The sequence below is a fragment of the Rosa chinensis genome, chromosome 1 (genome assembly GCF_002994745.2).
Source record: "Rosa chinensis cultivar Old Blush chromosome 1, RchiOBHm-V2, whole genome shotgun sequence".
Classification (NCBI taxonomy): domain Eukaryota; kingdom Viridiplantae; phylum Streptophyta; class Magnoliopsida; order Rosales; family Rosaceae; genus Rosa; species Rosa chinensis.
Window position 1 is genome coordinate 16,706,721 of NC_037088.1, and position 22,769 is coordinate 16,729,489.

The 22,769-nt window shown below is 37.1% G+C and overlaps 2 protein-coding genes across 8 annotated transcripts in view; one reads left to right on the plus strand and one right to left on the minus strand.

Annotated features, from left to right (window-relative positions):
* Nucleotides 1-11,211, minus strand: LOC112202399 (transcription initiation factor TFIID subunit 4b). Of its 6 annotated transcripts, XR_005804397.1 has the most exons (16): nucleotides 10,978-11,211; nucleotides 10,067-10,172; nucleotides 6,423-6,940; nucleotides 6,247-6,342; nucleotides 5,754-6,168; nucleotides 5,192-5,643; nucleotides 3,602-3,726; nucleotides 3,407-3,494; nucleotides 3,184-3,322; nucleotides 3,014-3,069; nucleotides 2,883-2,939; nucleotides 2,667-2,798; nucleotides 2,503-2,568; nucleotides 1,785-2,411; nucleotides 1,523-1,583; nucleotides 577-714 (listed from the first exon to the last, which is right to left on the minus strand). XR_005804397.1 is itself a non-coding variant. In XM_040512408.1 (15 exons), the coding sequence occupies exons 2-15, from the start codon at nucleotides 10,161-10,163 to the stop codon at nucleotides 506-508; spliced, it is 2,691 nt and encodes an 896-aa protein (XP_040368342.1). In that variant the 5' UTR covers nucleotides 10,164-10,172; nucleotides 10,978-11,211; the 3' UTR covers nucleotides 1-505. The 6 variants fall into 6 exon arrangements, 2 of the variants coding, with proteins under 2 accessions (XP_040368342.1, XP_040368343.1); XM_040512408.1 differs by lacking the exon at nucleotides 1,523-1,583 and having other exon boundaries at nucleotides 1-717; nucleotides 2,174-2,411; XM_040512409.1 differs by lacking the exon at nucleotides 1,523-1,583 and having other exon boundaries at nucleotides 1-714; nucleotides 2,174-2,411; nucleotides 10,978-11,210.
* The window catches only part of LOC112182713 (putative RING-H2 finger protein ATL69), a 20,176-nt gene continuing 7,994 nt past the window's right edge, over nucleotides 10,588-22,769 (plus strand). The window contains exon 1 of one of the 2 annotated variants that reach the window (XM_040512410.1): nucleotides 10,588-10,606. The gene's annotated coding sequence lies outside the window, so the exon portion shown is untranslated. The remainder of the gene's footprint in view (nucleotides 10,607-22,769) is intronic. The other variant, XM_024321236.2, reaches the window with a different exon arrangement.

The following is a 22,769-nucleotide window of genomic DNA, read 5'->3' on the forward strand; positions in this document are numbered from 1 at the left end:
TTATAAATATAGATAGCTGTAGCATATATTGCTGTGCATCAATCTAGGATCAGTTTTGATATTGTTATAAATTTAGTTATTACAGCATTGCAAAACTGATGCTGCTTCTCCTATATATTGTAAACATTGTAAATGCACAAATCAAGGAAATACAATTTCAACACATTCAACCCCAGACAGGGTCCAGATTTCAAAGAACTGCACATTTCTAAACTGTGGAGAATCCATACGTGAAAGAAACTACTCAAAATAAAACTAACAATAGCCAGCTGTACACTTCAAATCAGCAATGTGTTTAAATCTAAACCGTGGAGAAGCACAATCCTTGCATGGTTCAGTAAGTCTAAACCGTGGAGAAGCACAATCCTTGCATGGTTCATCAAACTTACTGAGCAGGATAAACAAGATTACTCCAAGGGACATATATCATAACTAGGGCGAACCTTATGGCTGAGCTAGAAATGACAGGTTGCTTCAGTGTCTTTTTCTTTAAGACCAACGATGGCTAGGATATGATAGGCACTGTATTTAGCAATTTGGAGTCTTCAACAGTGATATCAGAACGGTTTCTCTCATATAAGAGATACGTCAGAGGAGACTTTGACATCCAAGGTTCCCGTTCTAGAACAGCAATCACATCTTTTACTGATATACTACGCACCACCCTTGTTTGGGGCATGACAACTTGGTTTTCTCCAAAATTTCTTATAGTCCCTGCTAAAAGAAAATGAAATTAACCAAAGCATAACAGAGTAGATATAGAATGACTAAATATGGACAACCAAACAAAACAACAAAACTAGTCATTACATTCTCCACCAAAGCTGTTAGACAAAGACCTTTGTATTAAAGGAATATGATTCTATCATCCTGACATGGATTGTGTGCTCATATATATATATATATATATATATCAGAGAAGAATTTTCCAAAGCAATAAAAGAAAATAAAGATGACAACAAATAATATTAAGTTGATTTTTGGGAGCAAATAACTATAACCCCATTTGACACCCAGATGCACAGTACATCTGCCCTATTTCAGCTGCTGAGATAAACAAATAGGATTTACATGCAGAAAGCCGTCAGACTTATATCTAGGTCACTCCAAGAAATTGAATATCTAAGATGAGTTCAGAATGAGACTAGTGGGAATTATAGAATCCAAGAATTAGCACAAATCAACTAGATAGAACCAAGTCCATACGAAAATGGCACTTTTTTCATGGGATCAAGAGTTTTCACTACACTGAATTTAAAGATATAAGCATAGTAGACAAGCTGTCCATTTTATTTTTTTCTTTAGGGAAAAAAAAAGTGCAGTATTTCTACCCTACTAGCTGCTAAAACCATTATCAAAACCCAAGCTCAACACAAAAATAGCAATACAACAACACATCACTGGTGCATACATAAAATTCAAGAGACCGCCACCTTCGAAACTTGATGCATGAGTAAAGGTATATCCAATAATCAGACGCTATCAAATGATATAAATTTCACATTGATGTTAAATAACTAACCATATCCAGGCCATCCACTTCCTCCTCCCCAAACTCTTCAAAATTCTACTTCTTCCTTGGTCTAAACCATAAGTTCATCAGCACAAATAAAACTTATTAACTTCAAAATCTTCGACATTTAATTACCTTCCAAAGACAATTCATGCCACAGATCCTTTGATGGAAATTTAGCCTTCCAAATTCAAGCAATAGAAATTGAAATAAGGAGAGATGATGCTTGACTTAGAGAAATAGGGTTTAGGAGAAAGACTGAGAGACTGACCGAAGTCAAAAATCTGCTATTAGGTCTACTGTCCACCCAACTGAAAGGGAAAATTGAAGCAAATTGTTCATTTGTATGGGCCTGGCATTTGATAAGCTTTCCTTCTTGAAGGTTTAAGTATCTGGGATTTGACTGTAAAGGAATATATGCCAACTCAAAACTTCTATAAGATGAGGAATTGTATTGTGTTACTCATGCCGATCCAAAGTGTGTACATTCTCCACTGGCACTAAATCCCCTTTACTACAGTTTGTCGAATCGGCATGAGAATGAACCAACTAGAATGGCATAGAGTCCATTTGAATCAAGTAGGCGCAGCAGTAATAATATCTAAACACAAGCTGGAAGAAATCAGAAATTGACGAACAATTCAATTTAATGACGATTACCAGCTCCATCCCGCATTTTCTCTGCTACTTGATTGTACATCATAATTCTTCCCGCTGTTGTGGGCTTGTGGTTCACATCCTGGGACACAGATGGAGCATTAAACCCACCTTCACGCTTTTTCCTGGCTCGCTCAGCGATAAGTTTCCATTTTGACAACATGTCATCTCCTCCAACAGCAGCAAGGGCCGCAACATTTGCTGCTGTTGTACTCATTTTATCATCTTCTTCTTTATTTGCCTGGATCAAGCAGAAGGTCACAGAACATGACATCGACTCAACTCATGTCATCATGGGAGAGGAAACAAATAATGCAGCAGAATCCTCATACCTTAAACAATTTAGAACAACCTTGATCTTTGTCCTTACTGTGGTTGACTCCATTGTTAACATCAGGCTGTATGAAATCATATTCAACACTTGGAACTAATTAACTGCAAATACATATTCAAAAGTATCACACTGGTATAAGAAGAATGCATAAAAGACACTAACTTCACTAAGCTTCTGGACCGCTTGTTCCTCCACCTGCCATTCTTTCCTAGCTGCCAAATTGAGATTCATAATTTGCAGTTGAACATTCGAGGTAGTAATAGTGTGGCATCTTGGTTTCTGAGCATCCACTCGCTGGCATAAGGACAGTCACTAATGGTCAGGATATATAATGCAAGGGAGCTAGTGTTCAAGAGCAAGAAAGAAATGAAGACAAACCTGCTTTGACAATCCAATCAAATTATTTATTAGTCCCCTCATTCTTTCCTCCACACACTGTTGATTCAATTCTTGGACTAAGATACCTTGAAACTTCATGACAACAAAAACGAACGTAGCTAGTGCCTTACCAGTGACAAGCATCGTTCCACATCATTCCTTATATTTTTCAACCCACATCTGACCACTGGAACAAACATGTAGAAATACCAGAAATCAGGGTTTGTGCTTTCATGACAGGAGCAAACTTTATAAGAGATGTGGACCTCAATGATAAAGAGATAAAGTTTAGAATAATAACCGATTTCTGTCAATTTTTTCATCAAGGGAATCTTCTGCAAAATCATCCTCTCGTCTTCTTCTTCTTGCACAGCTTGTCCTGATGCTTCTGAAGCTCGAGAATCCTCCTGGGGACCAGAAAGAAGCTGCTCTTCCTCTTCCTATTTAAATCAAGAATATCAAAAATGATCATGATGGAATGAATTGATAACAGGGAATGAATTGAAAATGATATGATACTGTACCCTAAGATTAATGCAACTAACAGCAATGACATCATTTTCCTGCTCAATGCTTTGATACAAAAAAGCTCCAGATACTTTTTGCTTCTTACTGTAGAAAATCCAGAACACAATGTGTGAGGACTTCGAGAAAGTTATAAGGAGGAAGCAATTGAAATCACTCTTAGGTCCTGACTATGATACAACAACAAACTTAACCTTGTTGGTTGTGATGAAGAACCAACTGCTTTACGAGGCTTCTTTTTGCCAATAAAAGCGTTCCCTGGAGGTGTTCCACTATCAACTCCAGCAAGAGAAATTCTGGAATGAATATGAGGGCCTAACTGGTGGAATTAGGGAATCAGCAAAGGTGTTAGTTGTTAATATTTATATATTTGGATAACAAATATATTTCCATAGAAAGAAAACTACATCAAGTAGATCAAACACAAAAGTAGAGATATACTGTTGCAAAATTGAATGACAGGACCTCAGAGGCACAACAAAACATGTGATGAGTTTAACGTATTACGGCACCTCCAGTTATCTAATACCATCTTGTGACTCATGAGCAAGTGCACATGAATTAAATTGAGCCATTTTCACTAATGCCAGTTGTGAATGGATAATTGGACGTCTAAGTCAATTAGAATAATGGAAAATGTAGATGGAGGATATGAGAGCTTCCCCCCCAGGGAAAAGAGGAGGGGGAGGGGTGGGGGGGGCGCACAAGAACACAAAACAACAAAACACCTTTCTTGTTCAATCTTGCAGTGGATGTACTGAGCAGATTGTTAGAGATGGCAAGGAATGAGGTTGTTGAGGAACTGCAAGTTGGTAGAGGAGGTATACAAGTGAGCCACTTGCAATTTTCAATTCATACACTGTTCCTTCTCTCAGGGAGTAAACAGGTCTGGACCAATTTGCTATCTATGAGACCCCTTTTATTGTGTATTGGACTTGAAAGTGAAAGCATATGTTCACTTCCTGTGAATTAATGCTGAAGTAAAGTAAACTAAGTAATTTCTAGGGACTGCTTTTCTCAGCTTTCTGAGAAGCATAAATGTTAAGCAAGTTCATTTGTTTGGCTAGCATGGATGGTTGGCAGGTGGAAACTGAAAGCAAACAAACCATCGTTGAAGAGTTTGCTGGAAATGGAACCAAGGAGTTACAGAATGTAGTTTGGTTTTAGTCCTCAGTTCTGGATTTGTTTCTACAGAATTTTGGACTTTATTTTTAGCTAAATTGGCAAGCTGCTATGCTTTAGGTGTTGTGTTTTGTTTGGTTCAGTTTCAGTATTAGCTAGTGCTTTTCTTCTGTTCTCTTTGAAGTGGCCATCTTTTTGCCCACTCTTGTGATTTTAGAAATAAATCTTTCCTGTACTAACATAGAGAAACTAATATGAATTAGAAGACAGATGCAAAGTAGATATCTCCTGTTTTACTACCATTACCAACCCACAGGTCATGTATGTATTTCTAAAGTTAGTTTTAAATAAAAATTATCAGAAAACATCAATAAAAGCATGGCGTCTACATCAAAAACGCATGTTTTTACTACCATTACCAAGCAGATGATATTTTCTTTCAGCCTTCCTACTAAATTGGAAAGCTGCAATGTCATGATTAGTGTTCTTGTTTTGAAAATTTTTAGCCTCTGAGGAATTCTTGTTCTCCCTTGTAATTTTTTTCTATAAAATTTATGTTTATTGACAAAAAAGAAAAGAAAAGGAAAATAGCATAGCTTCTGCATCACAACGTACCAAATAAAATATGTAACAAGATCCATAGATGACAAGAATGAAATTACCGTGAAATTAGCACCGACTTGTGTTGTTATGGGAGGAGAAACAGGTTTTGTGGGAACTGTTGTTGCTGCTGATGAAGGCACTATGCTTGTAGATTTTAAAGAATGCTTCTCAAAAGACTCATTTGTTGATATTCCAGGCGATACATTTTCTGGTTCAACTTGTGGAGCAGAAACAGAAGGCAATCCCTGTGAATTTAATGGGGGTTTCTGCTGTTGATCAGAAGCCCGATCATCTGGTCCCCGGTCTACATAAGCCATTGAGGACAAAAGACCAAAATTCTGTCCTCTATTTGAGGATTGCCAAGCAACTGGATTCTGCGGTAACGTTGAATTATTTGTAAAGTGAAAATGAGATCCACCTTGCAGTCTATTAGGTTCTAACACAGAATTTTGCATCACTAATTTGGATACACCAATAATGTTCATTTCCTGTGCTTCCCCACCTGACTGACCTGAAACCATGTTTTGAAGTTGTGGAATTTGCCTTCTGAAATATGAGGTTTCTGTTTGAGAGGCAATGTGAAGCTATTGACATTTGTCCCTGAAAACTAAAGATACTTACCGCTGGTATTTGCATACATGGCAACCGATGATTGTGGGTAGTGCAATTGTTGTTGCCGCTTCTCATTAAGTACCTGCGTGGATGCTGAGGAGCATTTCCTTTTAGGATAAGCAGCGCGTGTGCAGGAAGAAGACATTTGACTTAATTGCATTCCATGAGAATCTGACCGATTTCCAGTGTCCATCAGATTTTTAGCACTGTTTTCAACAACGGAATGGCTTGAATCAACCTGCACTTGAACTGCTGAGGAGGAAATGTCTGATAGGTCTGTGGCAGGGTTAGCGCCTCTCTGATATTGTGAGAATGAAGGAGGATCAGTCAACTGTGTAGAACCTGCACTGATAGAAAACATCCGTGGAGGTAGTTGAGCAAGAGGCGATAACTGGCGTTCAGGAGCAGGCTGCAAGCTTTTCATCTGAAGGTTTACAGCTTTGTTCAGAATTCAACACAAAATTAAGTTGGAAAAGTAGAATGAAATGCATTCTGTACTTACCTGTAACTGTATTTCCATTACTGTTGATCTGAGCATCTGCTCCCCAACAACACGTCTTATTTGACGGAAAAAATCAGTTCCGGAAAGTTCTTTTTTCTTGAAAGTAAGAAGAGTGCGGTGATCAGCAAAAACAACAAAACACACAACACCTTAACAAACAAATTTTTCTTTTTTACCTGAAGTTTACCATATAGAGTGGTAAGTTGCAAGCCTCTGTTTCTATCAACACGAGACAATAAGCAAGGTAGTAATATGTCAGATGGTATTGGGGTGTTTGACTGCTCTGTGATCATTTCCTTTTGACTACCGATCTTCGGAAGCTTCAAATACTGAAATTCACTTTCTGGATTAGATGTTATGTCCTGCTGTGTTGAAATTGGATTTTTCTGCGGAATCGACATTACAATTGTTTCAAAAATCTGGCTGGTATTTTGTTCTCCTTGTCCTTTTTGGAGATCACCTTCTTGAAGCAAAGGAAACTGATTGAGTTCCTCAGAAGTATCGTAGTTTTGTTGTCTATAATCAGCAATGAACTGCTGTGATTTTGGCTCCAGTCCAAATGAATGCAGTCCTTGCTGGTGCAGAATCTTTTGGTTATGTCGAATTCGAGAAGCTGCACACCCATCCTGGCTAGCAGCATGAAACTGCTGTAATGGCTGAATAGAGGTACGATTGCTTCGTTGAGAGGAAACAGCTGCATCATTTACTAGCAGACGTCATGTATGAACAAGGAGTTTTGAGTATGAACATAAAAACCCATGGAATTTACCTAAAGATCTTTGCATAGCACCAGGTAACTCTTCAATCTTTTTTAATTGTAGAGGAATTAACTGTTTATGGTTGAAATGTACTACAATGCTTTGGAAATTAGTAATTTAAAAATGCATCCGTTTGAAACCACTTCTGCTATTTCAGATGATGATGATGATTGATGACAAATAGAGACAAACTAATGATAAGGGTACAGAAAATCAATGTCGACACCAAAGGTCCTAAACTACTGAAATATTATAAAAGATCCAAGAGTGAAACAACAAAATGCTTATGAGAAAAAAAAAAATTTGAAATAAATTCACTGTAAGTTTGTTTAACCAATTTAAGAAGTTCAAAAAATTGGGTGCATATATAATATCAAAGACACAGATGTTCTGAAGATGTTTTGTTCATAATCATGTAACACAAGTTAACAATACATTTCTAATTCTGTACTGTGATTGTCATTTTCACAAAATTTGAGGGGCACACATTAATACTAGAGAAATTGCATAGATCCTATAAAACTTATCCCACGCATGCCACTTAAAAAAAAGGGGCTTTTTATTGAAACATCAAGAAAAGCATCGTACAAAATGGTGGACAAGGAGTCCATAGAGTAGAATTTAGGCAAACAGCCTAGACTAAAGCTGCTTTCCAATCTAATAAGATAGAAGAAAAGGTATAGTTCTTGAATTCCCCAGAAACATAAGCCCAAAGAGACGCCCAAAACCCAACTCTCTCCCAAAGTAATCCCACCTCTTCACCTCTATAGACTTTAAAGATTCTTTTATTTCTTTCCATCAAAACCAACGAGAACCCCACAACCCCAAAGGACCTTGACCTTTTTCCTTTGCAAGAAGCAAAAGGTCTATGGCTTATCAAATCAACACTTCCTACTGAATTCTCCCACATCACTCCAGCCTCCCTAAAGAGATTTTTCCACAAAGACACAATAACTTCACCGTGCATGAAATGATCAGCAGTCTCTCCCTGCGACTTACACAGTACACACAGTGGGGGAGAAAAAATAATTTGGCTCCTTCTTTGTAGAACATCACAAGTATTCACTCTTCCGTGCGCCACAAGCCATCCCAAGATTTTAATTGAACCTCAGCTTTCCAGAGAAACTTTGCAGGAGTAAAGCTCGAATCTGCAGAGTTCTCAGACAAGAAACAGTGAAAAGATTTGCAAGAGAAGACTCCGGATTATTCGAGCATCCATCTCCTAGCATCCTGATTGGAATCGCTCGAATGAACTCTTTCTAACACCACCAGCAAAGATGACAACTCACTATCCTCTTCATCATTTAGATTTCTTCTAAAGCCGAAATTCCAGCCCACCAGAAAAGTACCTATAACAGTAAGATTGCCTACTGTTGAATTGTGAGATCTTGATAGTCTACATAATCTTGCATGCCGGTTTAGCATATTAACTTCTCAATACTATAATGTCTCATTCAACCCTAGAGAAAATAGGAAACTAATCAACTTGATGGCCAGTGTGTAACATTTCAAAATGGTGGAAAACGTACAAACCTATAGCAAGCAACATTGCCGTTCATGCAACAGGGTCACACAACCCATGGACAGCCTCAACTCACCATGGACTCTGTAGATACCTTTTTCACAGAGATAATGCAACCGGCCATCATAAGAAAAACGGGAAACTAGTCAACTTGGCGGCTGGTCTAACATTTCAGGTGGAAAAGTTCAATACTATAGCAATTAACCTTACTTTTCATGCAACACGGACAGACAACCCACTGTCCTGTCCCAACTCAGGTTAGACTCCCTACAAAACTTCTCCACAGAGCTAATGCAACCATACATTGAAAAAACAAAAATGGTGTAGAGACTCTATCCATCTTTACATATTACACATGAGGGGGTACAAAACCAGCAGCTCTTCCCCTATAAACCATATGACTAACCTTTCATGAGGAATAATAGAAGCTAACACCCTTACCTGAGGAGGAACTTTAGCTTTCCATATTACAGAATAGCAAAATGAATTGAGGACAAAAATGTTGTCCATCAATTGCCTCGAGAATGATATACAAGAGACCTCCACTGATCACTCCCAGCAATCACATTCTCTTGTCGGGTTTAGGTGAAACCAGCAAAACTGATAATATAGAGATATACTCACCAACATCCTGGTTTCTCAAGTTCTAAGCCCATAGTCCAAAGTCCAAACTCAGTGGAAGAATAGAGGAATTATTGTACAGTCCAGCAACCAAAAAGTAATGATAAAGTAATATTCCAGATAACTCTGATATAAATTCTCTTTGTTCGAGCTCAGTTACCAACTCATGAGACCTTAATTCAAATATTGTCGATTTGAGTTTTTTGAATTGTTCGAACACTCTCTCTCCCAAATCTTGTTCCTTTTCTCTGTCTAGGTCCTTCAGATTATTTCAAGCTGGGTAATGGGTAAAGATATTTTGTCCTGTATGTTTAGTTAGTTATATAGTGAACTTGCATAATTCTCAGTGAAAAATTGGCAGTGTTTTAAAGATTTTCTGACTGGTATAAGAAAATAATTCTATTTCTAGATTTTTGGTTTATTGATTTCAATAGAAAAAGAAGAACTAGATTTTCACCCAATCTATGTAAACACATTGTTTAATCATTGGGAAGCATCAAAGAATCATTAGTTTACCATAAGAACTATGCTTCATAAACAATTTATCTTGAACATCTCCACAGGATCTTTTTGAGCAACATCTGTCATTACAGATTTAATCAAAAAACAAAATGAAATCTGCAAATATCCTGGTTATGTAATAGTGAAAGTCAACCAATCACAATTCAGGGGTTAGCAAAACTAAGAGCCGCCTTTCCTATGCCAGTTAGTTACATAGGGACCTTAAGCAACCCACAGAACATGAATCCATAAGATTGTCATGAAAGCTGAAATGATAGAAAAACAGATGAAAGCCACTCATGCTTTACAACAGTTAGACCAACACAATTAAAATTATTAATTCCAACCAAGATTCACAGAGTATCTGCAATTGTTCTATGATTTAGTTCTTTGAATCAAGGAGAGGGTTAAGAAGTACCAGTGTGCGAATCAGACAGCTGGGAAGTAGACACATTTCCTTCTATGTCCTTATTCATTGCAGCCTGGAAGGCCTCCACATCAGCCCTTGAATACATAGTTTCATCCTTTCCACATTATAAGAAAAAAGTTAAAATTTAATATCCAAAAGCTCGAGATGTACGCGTGTGTGTGTGTGTGCGTGAGAGAGAGAGAGAGAGAGAGAGAGAGAGAGAGAGAGAATACTGGGGATATAATTGCTCTGCACTTCATCCAGCAACAATTAATCAAGATGTGGGTAAAAAACATAGCAACCTCTTAGTCATAGTGAACTACATTTTCAATGATATCGTAAAAATGAAAGATATTACTGTCTACCCTTGGACTCACGAGATGAGGGTTCCAACGAACAACCTGACTAGGTCTGTGAAGGGATCATACCATGAGAAAAACTCAAGCTCCCTTCTCAGCATTAGCTCAAACCAGCAATGAACAGGGCTGGAGGCAAGGACAAGGCAAAACTATAGCCTTCGTTTTCTTCTCTCTCTCTCTCTCTCTCTCTAGTCAATTTTTCTTTATTCTCATTTACTTCTGGCTCTCAGACTCAGTTTCTTTCTGGTCACTATTCTTAGTTTGGTTTCTCAACAAGTACCAATTCCGGAAAGCGAGAAACGATTAAGAGGTTACATATTAGTTCTTTCTTTCAATCTTATAGTTTTTTCTCTAAAATTTCAACAACAAAAAAAAAACTCAATTTCTCTATCCCTAGCCTTCTTTATGCAGAAACTACAATCCAGCAAGTTTTCTTTTTCTTTATAATTCTGATTAATCTAGGAATCCAAAACAAGAGGATCAAGAATTAGGGAGTAACAATTGGAACAAAACTAAAATCAAAACATTTCAAACGATGCTGCAGCAACAGAAAACACTCACCGATTATTTCAAATTCCAGATTCAGAGAATCAAACAGCAAATGGATGGACGATGTTCTTCCTTTGCCCGCAAAATTGTGGAACTAGGGTTTCGCTCGCGAGACGTAATGGACTGATGAAGAGGGCGGGCGCGTTCGTCTGAGACGTCTTCACTCTTTTTCTTGATGTCGTTTAGGGACGAAAACCGGGGGAGGACTCTGGTACGCATTTTTCAAAAATCTGCACCTTTTATGGAGAGGGTTTTTTCAGTTAAAATATTTTTACCAGGTATTGGTTTTTCTTTTTCTTCCACATTCGATTGCTTCTTAACAAATTTTAGTGTTGTTTTTCTTTTTCTTTTTTTTCTTTTTTCTTTTATAGTTTTCAACTGATCAATTGTTTGTCGGAATTTGAGAGTTAGATTATTAGTTGTGGGGGTACTGATTTGTTTTTTTTTTTTTCTTTGAAATATGGAAACATACTAGTAGTATGCCCCGGTTCATAGATTAAGAATAATACAGAAAACTACTCCAATAATACATTTCTGCTCATACTATGCCACATAAAACACCTCGCCTTTCAGGCAATTTAGGGCGCGTTCGGTATTGTTTTTGGAAACAGTTTTCTATTTTACAAATCCTAAAACAACCGTCTGGCAAATTGAATTCCTAATCCGATGAAAACTCTATCTTAAATACAGAATCAATTTTAGTTCCAAAACGATTTATCAGCGTATCCTTCATTCTTTGAAAACAGAATCCTAAATTTGTGAAACGCGGGATGCTGAAAGAGAAGAGCGGGATTTCTTGTTTCCATAAAAGATTGCAGCGCGGGATGAGAGCACGGCAAATTTTTGCCCAAAGGCTGTATATATTCATCGATTCATTGTTCTCTGACAATCCATATCTAGTCGCGTTCATCTTCTTCAGGAAGCAGAGCTTCGTTTGGACTCTACTGCTCTAGGTATGATAGTCTTCTCCTAAATCTTGAATTTACTTCAATCTTTTCCTCATTCTGAATTTGCTGTCGAAAACATGTTAATTTTTGTTAAATTTTATGAATTTATTGATGTGTTACTGCCAAAACCAGGTAGGAAGGCAGAAGCAAAGGCGGCCTCTCTACCCACACTCGTTTTGATGCTACTGCCCCTGGTATTCTTTTGCTTTTTGTTTAGGGGTTTTTTATAAAGCTTGGAACATGATTTGGATTTTTCTAGGGCTGTTCTTTTGTTCTATTGACTGTTATTTTGTTCTTTTGTTCAAAGTGGATATATATCATATGATTACCATTTATATCACATGCCCCAGCCTGAACGTTGCTAGATGATAAGTCTTACTAGTAATACCCATCTGTTAATACTATTAAAGTAAAACATAAGAGATCCAGCCTTCACTAATACAAAATTTCTAGGCATACAAACCCACAATTCTATATCTGAGCTATTACTTGAAATTACATGATGATAAGTTGACAACGTAACCGCATAGTCTTCTCCTGAATGCATTTTTCTGCAGAGAAAAATGTTATTTGAAACGGATTTACTTCTTTTAGTCTAATTATTCCTGTTTGTATATGGAACCCCTTTCTTTAAGTCTCTTGCATACTATTGCATATGCTACAAGAACAATCCCTATCATATATTTAAATTGTTTGTTTGCCTCATCAGCTTCCTGGTAAAACAACCAACTACCATTACAATTGAATAATCAAAGTTGGCAAGTTATAAGTCATTGTTTATGTTGATTCTGAAATGCTACTCTCTATTCATTGAAAAAGCTTTGCCCAGAAATATGCCTCACAATAATATCCTGATTTGATAGCAATAATACTATTTCTTATTTGCTTACAATCCTTCTTATTTGATATGTGAACACTCGTCCATATGTCATCTCTTTAGTTCCTGACATAGTGTGTCAAAAGCAAGATATTTTTGTTATTAGATTAAGCCCAGCATGTTACAAAACAAAACCAAGGATCTTCAGTTTGTCAAATGTGTTAGATAATACTAATCCCCAAGATAGTTTATTCAAAAAGGTGCTTTTGATAGGTAATTTGGACACTTATGAATTTATGAGATTGCTTGGTTGATGGAAACTATGCATTTGGCTTCATGTTTCATGATTTTTATGGACTCTGTCGTTCCCTTACATGGTAGAAACATATTTATTAATTTTCAATGTGGGTTGACATCTTTACTAAAACAAAACACTAGCAGATGAACCTAAAGAAACTACAATCAGTACTATATTTCTTTTTTATGATGCTTCCTCAGTCTGCAGTTCTGTTGTTAGTTTCCAGCTTGTTTGTTTCTTATTTCCCTTCTTTTGTATTCTGTTCTGTTTGGTTTTTTCTTCATGAGGTCCTATTGATTTCGTGTGTTACACTCCTTTGTGTTTGTGCCTTCTGGTTTTAATGATTTCATTCTACTTAGCTATTCTCTTTTTGGATCCATTGCCTTGAACGTTTTAAGCTTGCAGTTCTGAGTAGGCTTTAGGGTTTAGGATGGTTGAGTGCAGTAGAAGGCTAACGATTATGTTGTGGGATTAAGTTACTGAAATATATTTATCTGTGTAATTTTCATCTCATTTTCATTCAAGGAATATGGCCTCTAATGAAATGGAAGTTGGTGACAAAGCCGAATGGTCTGCTAAGAATGAAGGAAAATTCATTCGTATTTTGCATGAGCATGTGAAAAAATGAGATATGCAAACATCCACTTTCAAAAAGAAAATTTGGGTAGAAATAAGTGATGAGCTGTTTGCTGAAAGTACAAAAAGATATGTTGTGCCACAACTAAAGTCTAAATTCAATAGACTACGCAAAAAACACCGTGAATTTTCTGATTTGATTGAGCATACCGGATTTGGGTGGGATCCTATTGCGAACATTGTTACTGCATCAGAGGAAGTATGGGCTACATATATTAAGGTAAATTTAGAATTAAACAATAATTTAGTGTTAATCCATTGTTTGCTTATTGAGTTTTCAGTATTTATTTTGCTATATGTAATATGCATTTTTCGTTGTAGAGAGTGCCAGGAGTGAAGCCATATCGTAAGAAAAGGTTGGAACATTATGAAATTTTAGGGGAAATATTTAACACTACTACTGCAACGGATCAACTACATTATGCCTCTAGCCAACTCCCTCCCAATTCAAATGAAGAGCGCGAGTTAGATAACAAGTTTCTTAATAATGGAGTTCATATCAATCTTGATGAGGATTTCAATATTAATAATGCTCAAATTGAGACAAAAGGAAAAAGAAAGGCTATGACAGAGGCTCTAGCTCCAGAGCGTCGTACAAAGAAATAGGACAAAATGGAAGCCTACTTAGAAATTTGTGGTGAGGTGATGAAAGAAAAGCTACAACAAAGAAAAGAAAAAAATACTGAAGAGAATAAGGAGAAGTACTCCATTGAAGAGTGTGTGCAAATTGTGGAAACATTGGGAGACATTGATCATGCCACATTTATCAAAATGATGGATAAGCTTATAATTGTTGAATGGAGGAGGCTCTTTCTTTCCATGTCAGATGAAAGAAGGAGAGCTTGGCTAGCTAATCTCTAGAATTATTGTCTACATTGTGGTTGTTTTGTTAACTTGCTTGATGTTTGTCTTCATTGCATAAATTGTCATTTTGTTTCGTATTTCATGTTTTTACCTTGGTGAACTTTTGATTCTTGTTAATGTTCGTATTCAAATAAATATTCGATGCTATTCATTGATTTTATACCTTATGTGTTATTGGATATTTTGAATTCACTATTTGTTTGAATTTTTTTAGTAGTTACTAAAGATGATTATAGACATGGAAGATAGTGACTCGGATAGTTCTTCAGAACTAGACGAAATGGCACAACACATGATCATTTGTATGAACATTTATGATTATTGGTCTTCATACATAGACAAGGTTCCTTGCCATACATCGATTCTATCTGGAGCTGAATATGTGCAAGAGTTGCTGAATGGACATCCAGATAGAATATATAACTCATTTCGCATGGATAAACATGTATTTCAAAGGTTGTGTTGCACGCTTAAGAGTTTAAAGTTATTAGAAGATGATCGACATGTAGGTGTCCAAGAAGCCGTGGCGATTTTCTTATATATAAGTATCTCATAGTGATACTATATATAAGAAAATCGCTTAAGAGCAAATGTATATACTTAATTCAACTCTTCACAATTAGTGTGCTGGAAAAAAAATATTTCTACATCATATTTCATCTTTTATGGTCAGGAACTATATCATTGAGTTAGAATATGCCAAAATTTGAACTTGTATCAATTAAGTACAACATTATATACAACAAATTCCCTTTGACATGAACTACCATTTTGCAGTGTTAAAAAAAAAAAAAAAAAAAAAAAAACCCTACTATTCTGCATAGTACCGACTCTCTCAGGCTGTTTCTTTCTTCTTTAATAATTCACCAACTTCTTATATTCCTATTGACGTTAACTGCCATTTTGCTCTTATATGAACTAAGCAATTGGGAGAAAAACACTTGGTGAAACTGTGAAGGCCTCGATTACCAACCCTTGAAGTTGTTGAAAATCCGAGTTCCTAGTACTGTTGAGGTGGAGAAGTTGAAAAGCCCATTGATGAATTTAGGTGTTGATTTTAATTCCCAAGTTCTGTAGCAAAATTTAGAGAAAGATATCAGTAATTAACAAAGCTAGGTTTCTAATGAAATAAAGGTAGTAAATGCAGGAATGCTTGGTTCTCTAATTGTCGGATGGTCGGACTCGGACCTTCTTTACATGAAACCAAAATCAATTATAGAACACAAACTACTTTCTGCAGAAAATTGGAAAATTCAGAAATTCTACAGCAAACAATTGTCGTTGCCTTGGTTTAGTCAATTCAGAAATTCTACAGCAAACAATTGTCATTGCCTTGATTACTAAACCAAGGCAATGACAATTGCCTTAGATGCCACATATATTGGTATTAAAATTTAGTATATGTAGCACTATTCCGGACCACCACGTGTACTATGGTCCGGGACCATGTAATAATTTCCCCTCTAATTATTAACCAAAACAACTTTTCTTTCTCCAACTTTTTTTTTTTTGAGAGAGACAACAATATATAAGAACAATTACACATGCATGATCCCTTCAAAAAAAAAATTAGATATGATCGATAGTACACCCTTTTGAGCATGACAAGAAGAGATATCATCTAAGTAAATTTAGTTTCACTCTAACAAAACCATTGACGAAAAGACTAGAATTATGAAACCATAAAAATGTACAATAAAAGTCATGAACTCATGAACCGAATCTTTTCACTGAAAAAGAAGGCCAGCACGTAGCCTAAAACCTAAACCTAGCTATGCTTAAAAGAAGACATAACTGTAAAAGTAAAAATGGATTGAAATTGGTCTACTCATTTCATTTCATAACCCCTTTATATAGGGAGAGAATTACAATGGAAAGAACAATTACAATGATGACATTAACTACTGATTGGTTCGTAATCCCTGCTGATTGATGTTAATCGGTAATTGCTTGATTCCCTCTCCGTCAATCACTTTGACGAAGGCACACAATATGTTTTTCCTTTAACACTCCCCCTTGTGCCAAGTCAAAGATGAAATGGTGCATGAGTTGTTGCCTCACTAAAAACCTTGCCAAGTAACAATAAAAACCCTGTGGGACAAAAATACACCTTGGTCGAAGGAAAAGAGCACAACGCACCTTTTACATTTGAGTATGACATGTGTGTGTTAGACTCCCCCTGACGTCTACACCTCCCCCTGATACTTACATTAATCTAGGGAGCTTGGAAAGTCTTTGCATTCCTATGCTTTTCACATGTTTCTCAAATGTGTCCTTAGGCAATGATTTGGTGAACAAATCTGCCACATTCTCCTCAGACCTTACTTGATTCATTTGAATCTTGAGGAGAGTCTGTTGTTGCTGATTGTAGGACAACTTTGGCGATATGTGTTTTGTGTTATCACCCTTAATATGACCTAGCTTCATCTGTTTGATGCAAGCTGCATTGTGTTCGTAAATGCAAGTAGGCTCTTCAGTGGTAGAACTCAAACCACTAGTCCCTCGAATATGTGCAATGATAGTTCTTAACCATACACACTCAAGAACCGCCTCATGTAGAACAATGATCTCTTAGTGGTTCGAGGAGGTAGCCACAATGGTTTGCTTGGTTGATCTCCAAGATATAGCCGTGTTCCCATTGGTAAATACATAACCAGTTTGGGAATGATATGTGGGTCAGATACGTATCCAGCATCAGCAAAACCGACCAAAACGTCATTTGGCGTTTTAGTGTAGTGAGTGGCGTTTTCGCCATCAACATTTCCTTTAGGGATTGCAGTTCCATCTGCGGTCTCTCTTGTCTCTCTGTAGGGAAAGAACAGTCCCAAGTCAATGGTTCCTTTTAGGTATCGAAAATGTTCTTGATACCATTCCAGTGACGCTGCGTTGGCGCTGAGCTAAATCTAGCTAACAAGTTCACTGAGAATGCAATGTCTAGTCGAGTAAATTGGACTAAGTACAATAATGCGCCTATTGCACTTATATAGGGAATTTCAGCTCCCAATACTTGTTTGTCATCTTCCGTTGGACGAAATGGATCTTTCCTTGCATCCAAACTTCGATCGATCATGGGAGTGCTAGCAGGATGTGCTTTGTCCATGTTATATCGCCTGACTTTTGGACATATGCAGACTGGTGGATTAATATTCCACAAACTCGGTGTTCTAGTTCAAGACCTAGATAGAATCGAGTTTTCCCAAGATCCTTCATCTCAAATTCAGATTTCAAGTAGCTCGCGGTTTCTCTTATTTCATCAAGAGTACCAGTTATGACATATACTACTACAATTTGCAAATCCGGAACTTGTTTTCTTTATGAATACGCAGGGGCATAATTCATCGTTCTTATATCCCTTCCCAATCAAGTAGTCACTTAGACGGGTATACCACATCCGTCTGGATTGTTTCAATCCGTAAAGTGAGCGTTTCAACTTAATTGCAAATGCACTCTGTGGTTTAGAGTCACTTGACTTGGGTAATGTAAGGCCATTAGGCACTTTTCATATATATATCTCTGAATCTAGATCCCTAGAGAGATATGCAGTAACCACATCCATGAGCTGCATTTTCAGTCCTTCGGAAATTACTAAGCTAACTAAGTAGCGGAACGTTATAACGTCCATTACGGGAGAGTATGTCTCCTCGTAGTCAATTCCAGGGCGTTGTGAGAAACCTTGCACCACAAGGCGAGCCTTGTACCTCAGGACTTCATTCTTCTCATTACGCTTTCTGACAAAGACTCATTTATGTCCTACAGGCTTTACACTTGGTGGGGTTAGCACTACCTGACCAAATACCTGTCTCTTTGTCAGAGAATCTAATTCTACATGGATTGATTCTTTCCATTTAGGCCAATCTGCTCTTTGTTGACATTTTTCAACAGACCGTGGTTTGATATCATCGTGCTCTATGATTCCTTGAGCAACAGTATATATCATCAATGTGTATGGAAGATCTTTCTATCAACTCATACGTACTCTCGTAATCCTTTGAGATTTCTTTGTTCTCTGGAATCATTTCAAACATCGAAGCGTCCTCCAGTATTGATTCATGGACATAACTATAATCAGAGACAATCTCATGAGAGGGATTCTATACATTAATGATTGGTTTGTGCCTTACTCACCCTCTTCTTCCTTGCGTGAGTGTCAATCGAACCAAGTGACCTCCCTCTCTTCCTTGGGGAGCCACGACCTCAACCACACCTTCCACTAAGTGCGGTTGCAGTGCCTCTATATGCGGCACCATGCCCCTTGTTGGGGACTTCTAACCTTGCAGGCACATTTGCAGCTGGTATATGTGATCTCGTCACTTTTGCGATATCAGTAAACGCATCAGTCATCGAATCTGCTACGTTCTGAAGATCGATTATTCTTTTCACTTCACTGTCACTTTATGAAGTGCAGGGATCAATATGAGACAGAGTGGGGACAAACCACGACAATTCCTGTCGTTCCCTTGGAAAATCCTTTTTCCTATCTCCCCCTAACGACGGGAAGACTGTCTCATCAAAGTGACAATCCGCAAATCTAGCAGTAGAGAGATCGCCTGTCAAGGGTTCCAAATAGTGGATAATTGTTGGGGATTCATATCCAACATAAATACTTAATCGTCTCTGAGGACCCATTTTGGTGCGCTGTGGGGGCGCAATAGGCACATATACTGCTCAACCAAATATGCGTAAGTGTGAAGTGTCAGGCTCATATCCAGTTACCAACTGGTACGCAGAAAATGGTTGGCTAGCTGTGGGTCTTAAACGAATAAGTAAAGTTGCGTGCAATATTGCATAACCCCATGCAGATATTGGCAGGTTGGTGCGCATAACCAATGCCCTAGCCACCATCTGTAGCCTTTTGATGGTGGCTTCTGCGAGACCATTTTGCGTATGCACATGGGGTACAGGATGCTCTACATCGATCCAAATAGATATGCAATAATCATCAAATGCTTTTGATGTAAACTCTCCAGCATTATCAAGCCTTATAGACTTGATAGGGTGATTAGGGTGGTAAGCCCTCAAACGTATAATCTCTGCTAGGAGTATTGCAGCATTTCTTGTGGACAATAAAACGACATGTGACCAGATTGTCGAAGCATCCACCAGAACCATAAAGTACTTGAATGGTCCTCATTTTGGATGGATAGGTCCACAGACATCTCTTTGTATCCTTTGTAAGAATGAAATGTTTTGTTTTGTATCTTTAGCATAGGAAGGTCTCGATCCTGTGTTTGCTAAAGAGCAGGCTTTGCAAAACGAGTGATGTACCTTTGAAATAGTCAATGAGGCATAATGGGAGGGAGGTAGTGCTTCTGGTACTTCAGAAGGCAATGACTGCATTTGAGCAATACTAGAACCAACACCTTGCAGTGTGGCGGATTTTTCTCCCATTTTTCACTCGAAAGAAGGGATATCCGTGTGAGTTCTTGAAAAATACGGATCATCATGTCACGACCTCGATGCCATAGGCGGTCATGCAAAAGCCTGTATGAGTCAGTGTCCCACATTTCATTGTTGTGACAGTATAGCATTCAATGATCCGAATCGTAGTGAGGTACAGTCCACTAAATTGACTCATAAGTTTCTCTAAGATGTGTTTCCTTCCACAGTCATTAGATGTAATATCAAGGTATTCAGTTCCATTCTCACGGTGTGTTTTTACTGGATAATCGTTGTCACAAATTGCTTTGAAATATTAACAAGGTTCGATTAGCTCTTGGTGCATATAGAGCATCTGTGACTTGAAATGTTGCGCCATTAGGCAGCAAAAATTTGGCAGTTCCTCGCCATTTTATTAGTTTTGATAATCCAATCATCGTAGTCACAGAGGAATTATAGGCTATTCGTTCAATGAATAATTGCCTATTTCTTAATATTGTGTGGGTAGTCCCACTATCATCTAAGCACTCAAGTTCTCCTCCATTCATTCTTACAAATAAATGGGAGGTATTTAGAAAATATAACTCATATTCTTTAGAGTATTTCTATTTGCGTAGAATGGTATTCTTTTCATTCTAATAATTTTTCTCTAGATGTATTGCTTTACATCTTTATAATGCTATGTCAAACCATGGAAATATGTGTATAGTAAATAAATTTGAATAAATTCAGTGCTTCAGAATAAAATTCAAAATTTATTAATAAGCCAACGATAATCAAATCAAGGTTTTGTTCAGAAATCTTATTCATCAATCCATGATTGAAAATAAACTTTAAGACCAAACAATAGTCTAATTAAAAATGAGGCATTATGTCTTCACAACTATCTTTGGAAAATAAAATGAATAAAGCAGATCAGTCAAGATTGAGAGCATCCATTGACTTAGCAAGTTCCTCTTTGCCATTGGAGTCTGCAACTGTAAGGTTGAAGTCTAGGTCATGACCTCCTTCTTCCATATAGTGAGCCACTTGTTCTTTAGACTCTCTATACCTCTTGTAATTGGCTGCTACTTTGTTTTTTGCTTGGCAGTTCTTGTACCAATGCCCAATGAATTCACACCTATAGCATGGTTCATTGTCAACTCTTTCCTTTGGCATCTTGTTTCCATGATCCCCATGTCCCTTTCCACGTGGTGCATTGTTGCCACGTGGGTAGGGATCAGCACGTCTAAATCCCCTTGTATTGGAGTTATTTCCACCTTTCATTTTTTCATAATTAGCCTCGGGAATTTTCTTTGTCCCAGTGGGCTTGGCATTGTTATTCAAGGGAATCTTATTTTGTCTCTCCGCCACTTGCAGTAGGCTTATCAACTTATTGAAGGTTGTGATTCTTTTGTTGTCATAATCCAACTGATACTGGTTCGCTAGTATAAAAGCTGAATTAGGAAAGGTGGTAAGAGTCTTGTAGATCATATCATCTTCTGTGATTTCCCTTCCACAGAAATTGAGACGTGCCTTTAAGCACAACATGTCCTTGTTAAAGTCATTGACCTTTCTATAGTCAAGCAAGCGGATTCCATTCCACTGAACAGCCAGTCCTGGGAGCAAAGTATCATGAATGTTCCCAAAACGTCCTTTAAGGGCATCCCACAGTGCTTTGGGTGTCTTCAACTGAAGGTACTCCCAGCGTAGGCTAGAATCAATATGTCGCCTCAGAAAAATTAAGGCATCTGCTTTCACCTTATTAGATAGTTCATCATCTTTAGGATCAGTAATGGTGGCAGTGTAGTCTTTTGCCACAAAGGCAGTTTCCATATCGGAAACCCAACGATGGTACTCAAGTCCTTATGAGTCCAAGATGTCAAACTCAGGTCGAGTTGGATCAGCCATCTACATAAAACAAGAGAGAAGATATAAATTACGCAGTCATAAAGACATCCACGTAAATTATTTTCCAAATATATGAATTAGATTTCAAGACCAAGATTCGTAATGGTCACATTTTTTCGATGCTATGTGAAAATACTTTATCACAGTAAGTGTGTGTATAATGCGCATGAATTTTCATTATCATGGCAAAATGGAATTTTATATGTCGTATTACAAAAATAACTATAACACATTTAATAATAAATAAGACATAGCATATATAAAAATAAACTACATGACATGCTCAAATTGCACAAATATACAACAAAATATATGCTACATATAATAATAGCAATAATATATCATGCGTAAAATAAAATATAAATAATAGCATAATATAAAGGCATGCTTAGGAATAATTATATAAGAGTAAATAAAATTCACAAAACATGCTCACAATTGCATAATAAAACATAAGCAATAAAATATAAAGCATGCTTAAACATAATTATAAATCATGCTTAAATATAATGATATAAAACATAAATAATAAGGCATGCTTAAAACAATCAAAATTATCTAATTAAACATGCTTAATAACAAAATATAATAAAAGCATAAACAATAAAGTATAAAACATGCTTTGTTAAAATCATAAAATAAAATTAAAAAACATACTTGATTTCGATAAAACAATTCTAGCACACACGCGTGTTGATGCAGGCGTGCGTAGCGATGTTTTTGGACTTGAGAAAAACTAGGCCGCTTCCTTTTTTTCAGTAATGGGCCTTGTTTTTTTTTTTTTTTTTTTTTTTTTCTGGGCTGCAAGCCTACTTTTTTTTTCTTGTATGGGCCGCAGGGCCTCTCTTTTTTTCTTTTCTTTTTCTGTTTTTTTTTTCGTTTCTGGGCCTGCAGGGCCTGCTGCTTTTTATTTTTTATTTGGGCCGGGTGTAAACTTGGGCCCTTCTCTTTTGTTTTTTTTTCTTTTCTTTGGGTC

Coding starts and splice junctions, on each gene's coding strand:
- LOC112202399 (XM_040512408.1), bottom strand. CDS start 10,163: ATGTATTCAAGGGCTGATGTGGAGGCCTTCCAGGCTGCAATGAATAAG. Junction 6,941..10,066: donor GCTGTCTGATTCGCACACTG/GTACTTCTTAAC, acceptor TAAATGATGCAG/CTGTTTCCTCTCAACGAAGC. Junction 6,343..6,422: donor CTCTATATGGTAAACTTCAG/GTAAAAAAGAAA, acceptor CTTACTTTCAAG/AAAAAAGAACTTTCCGGAAC.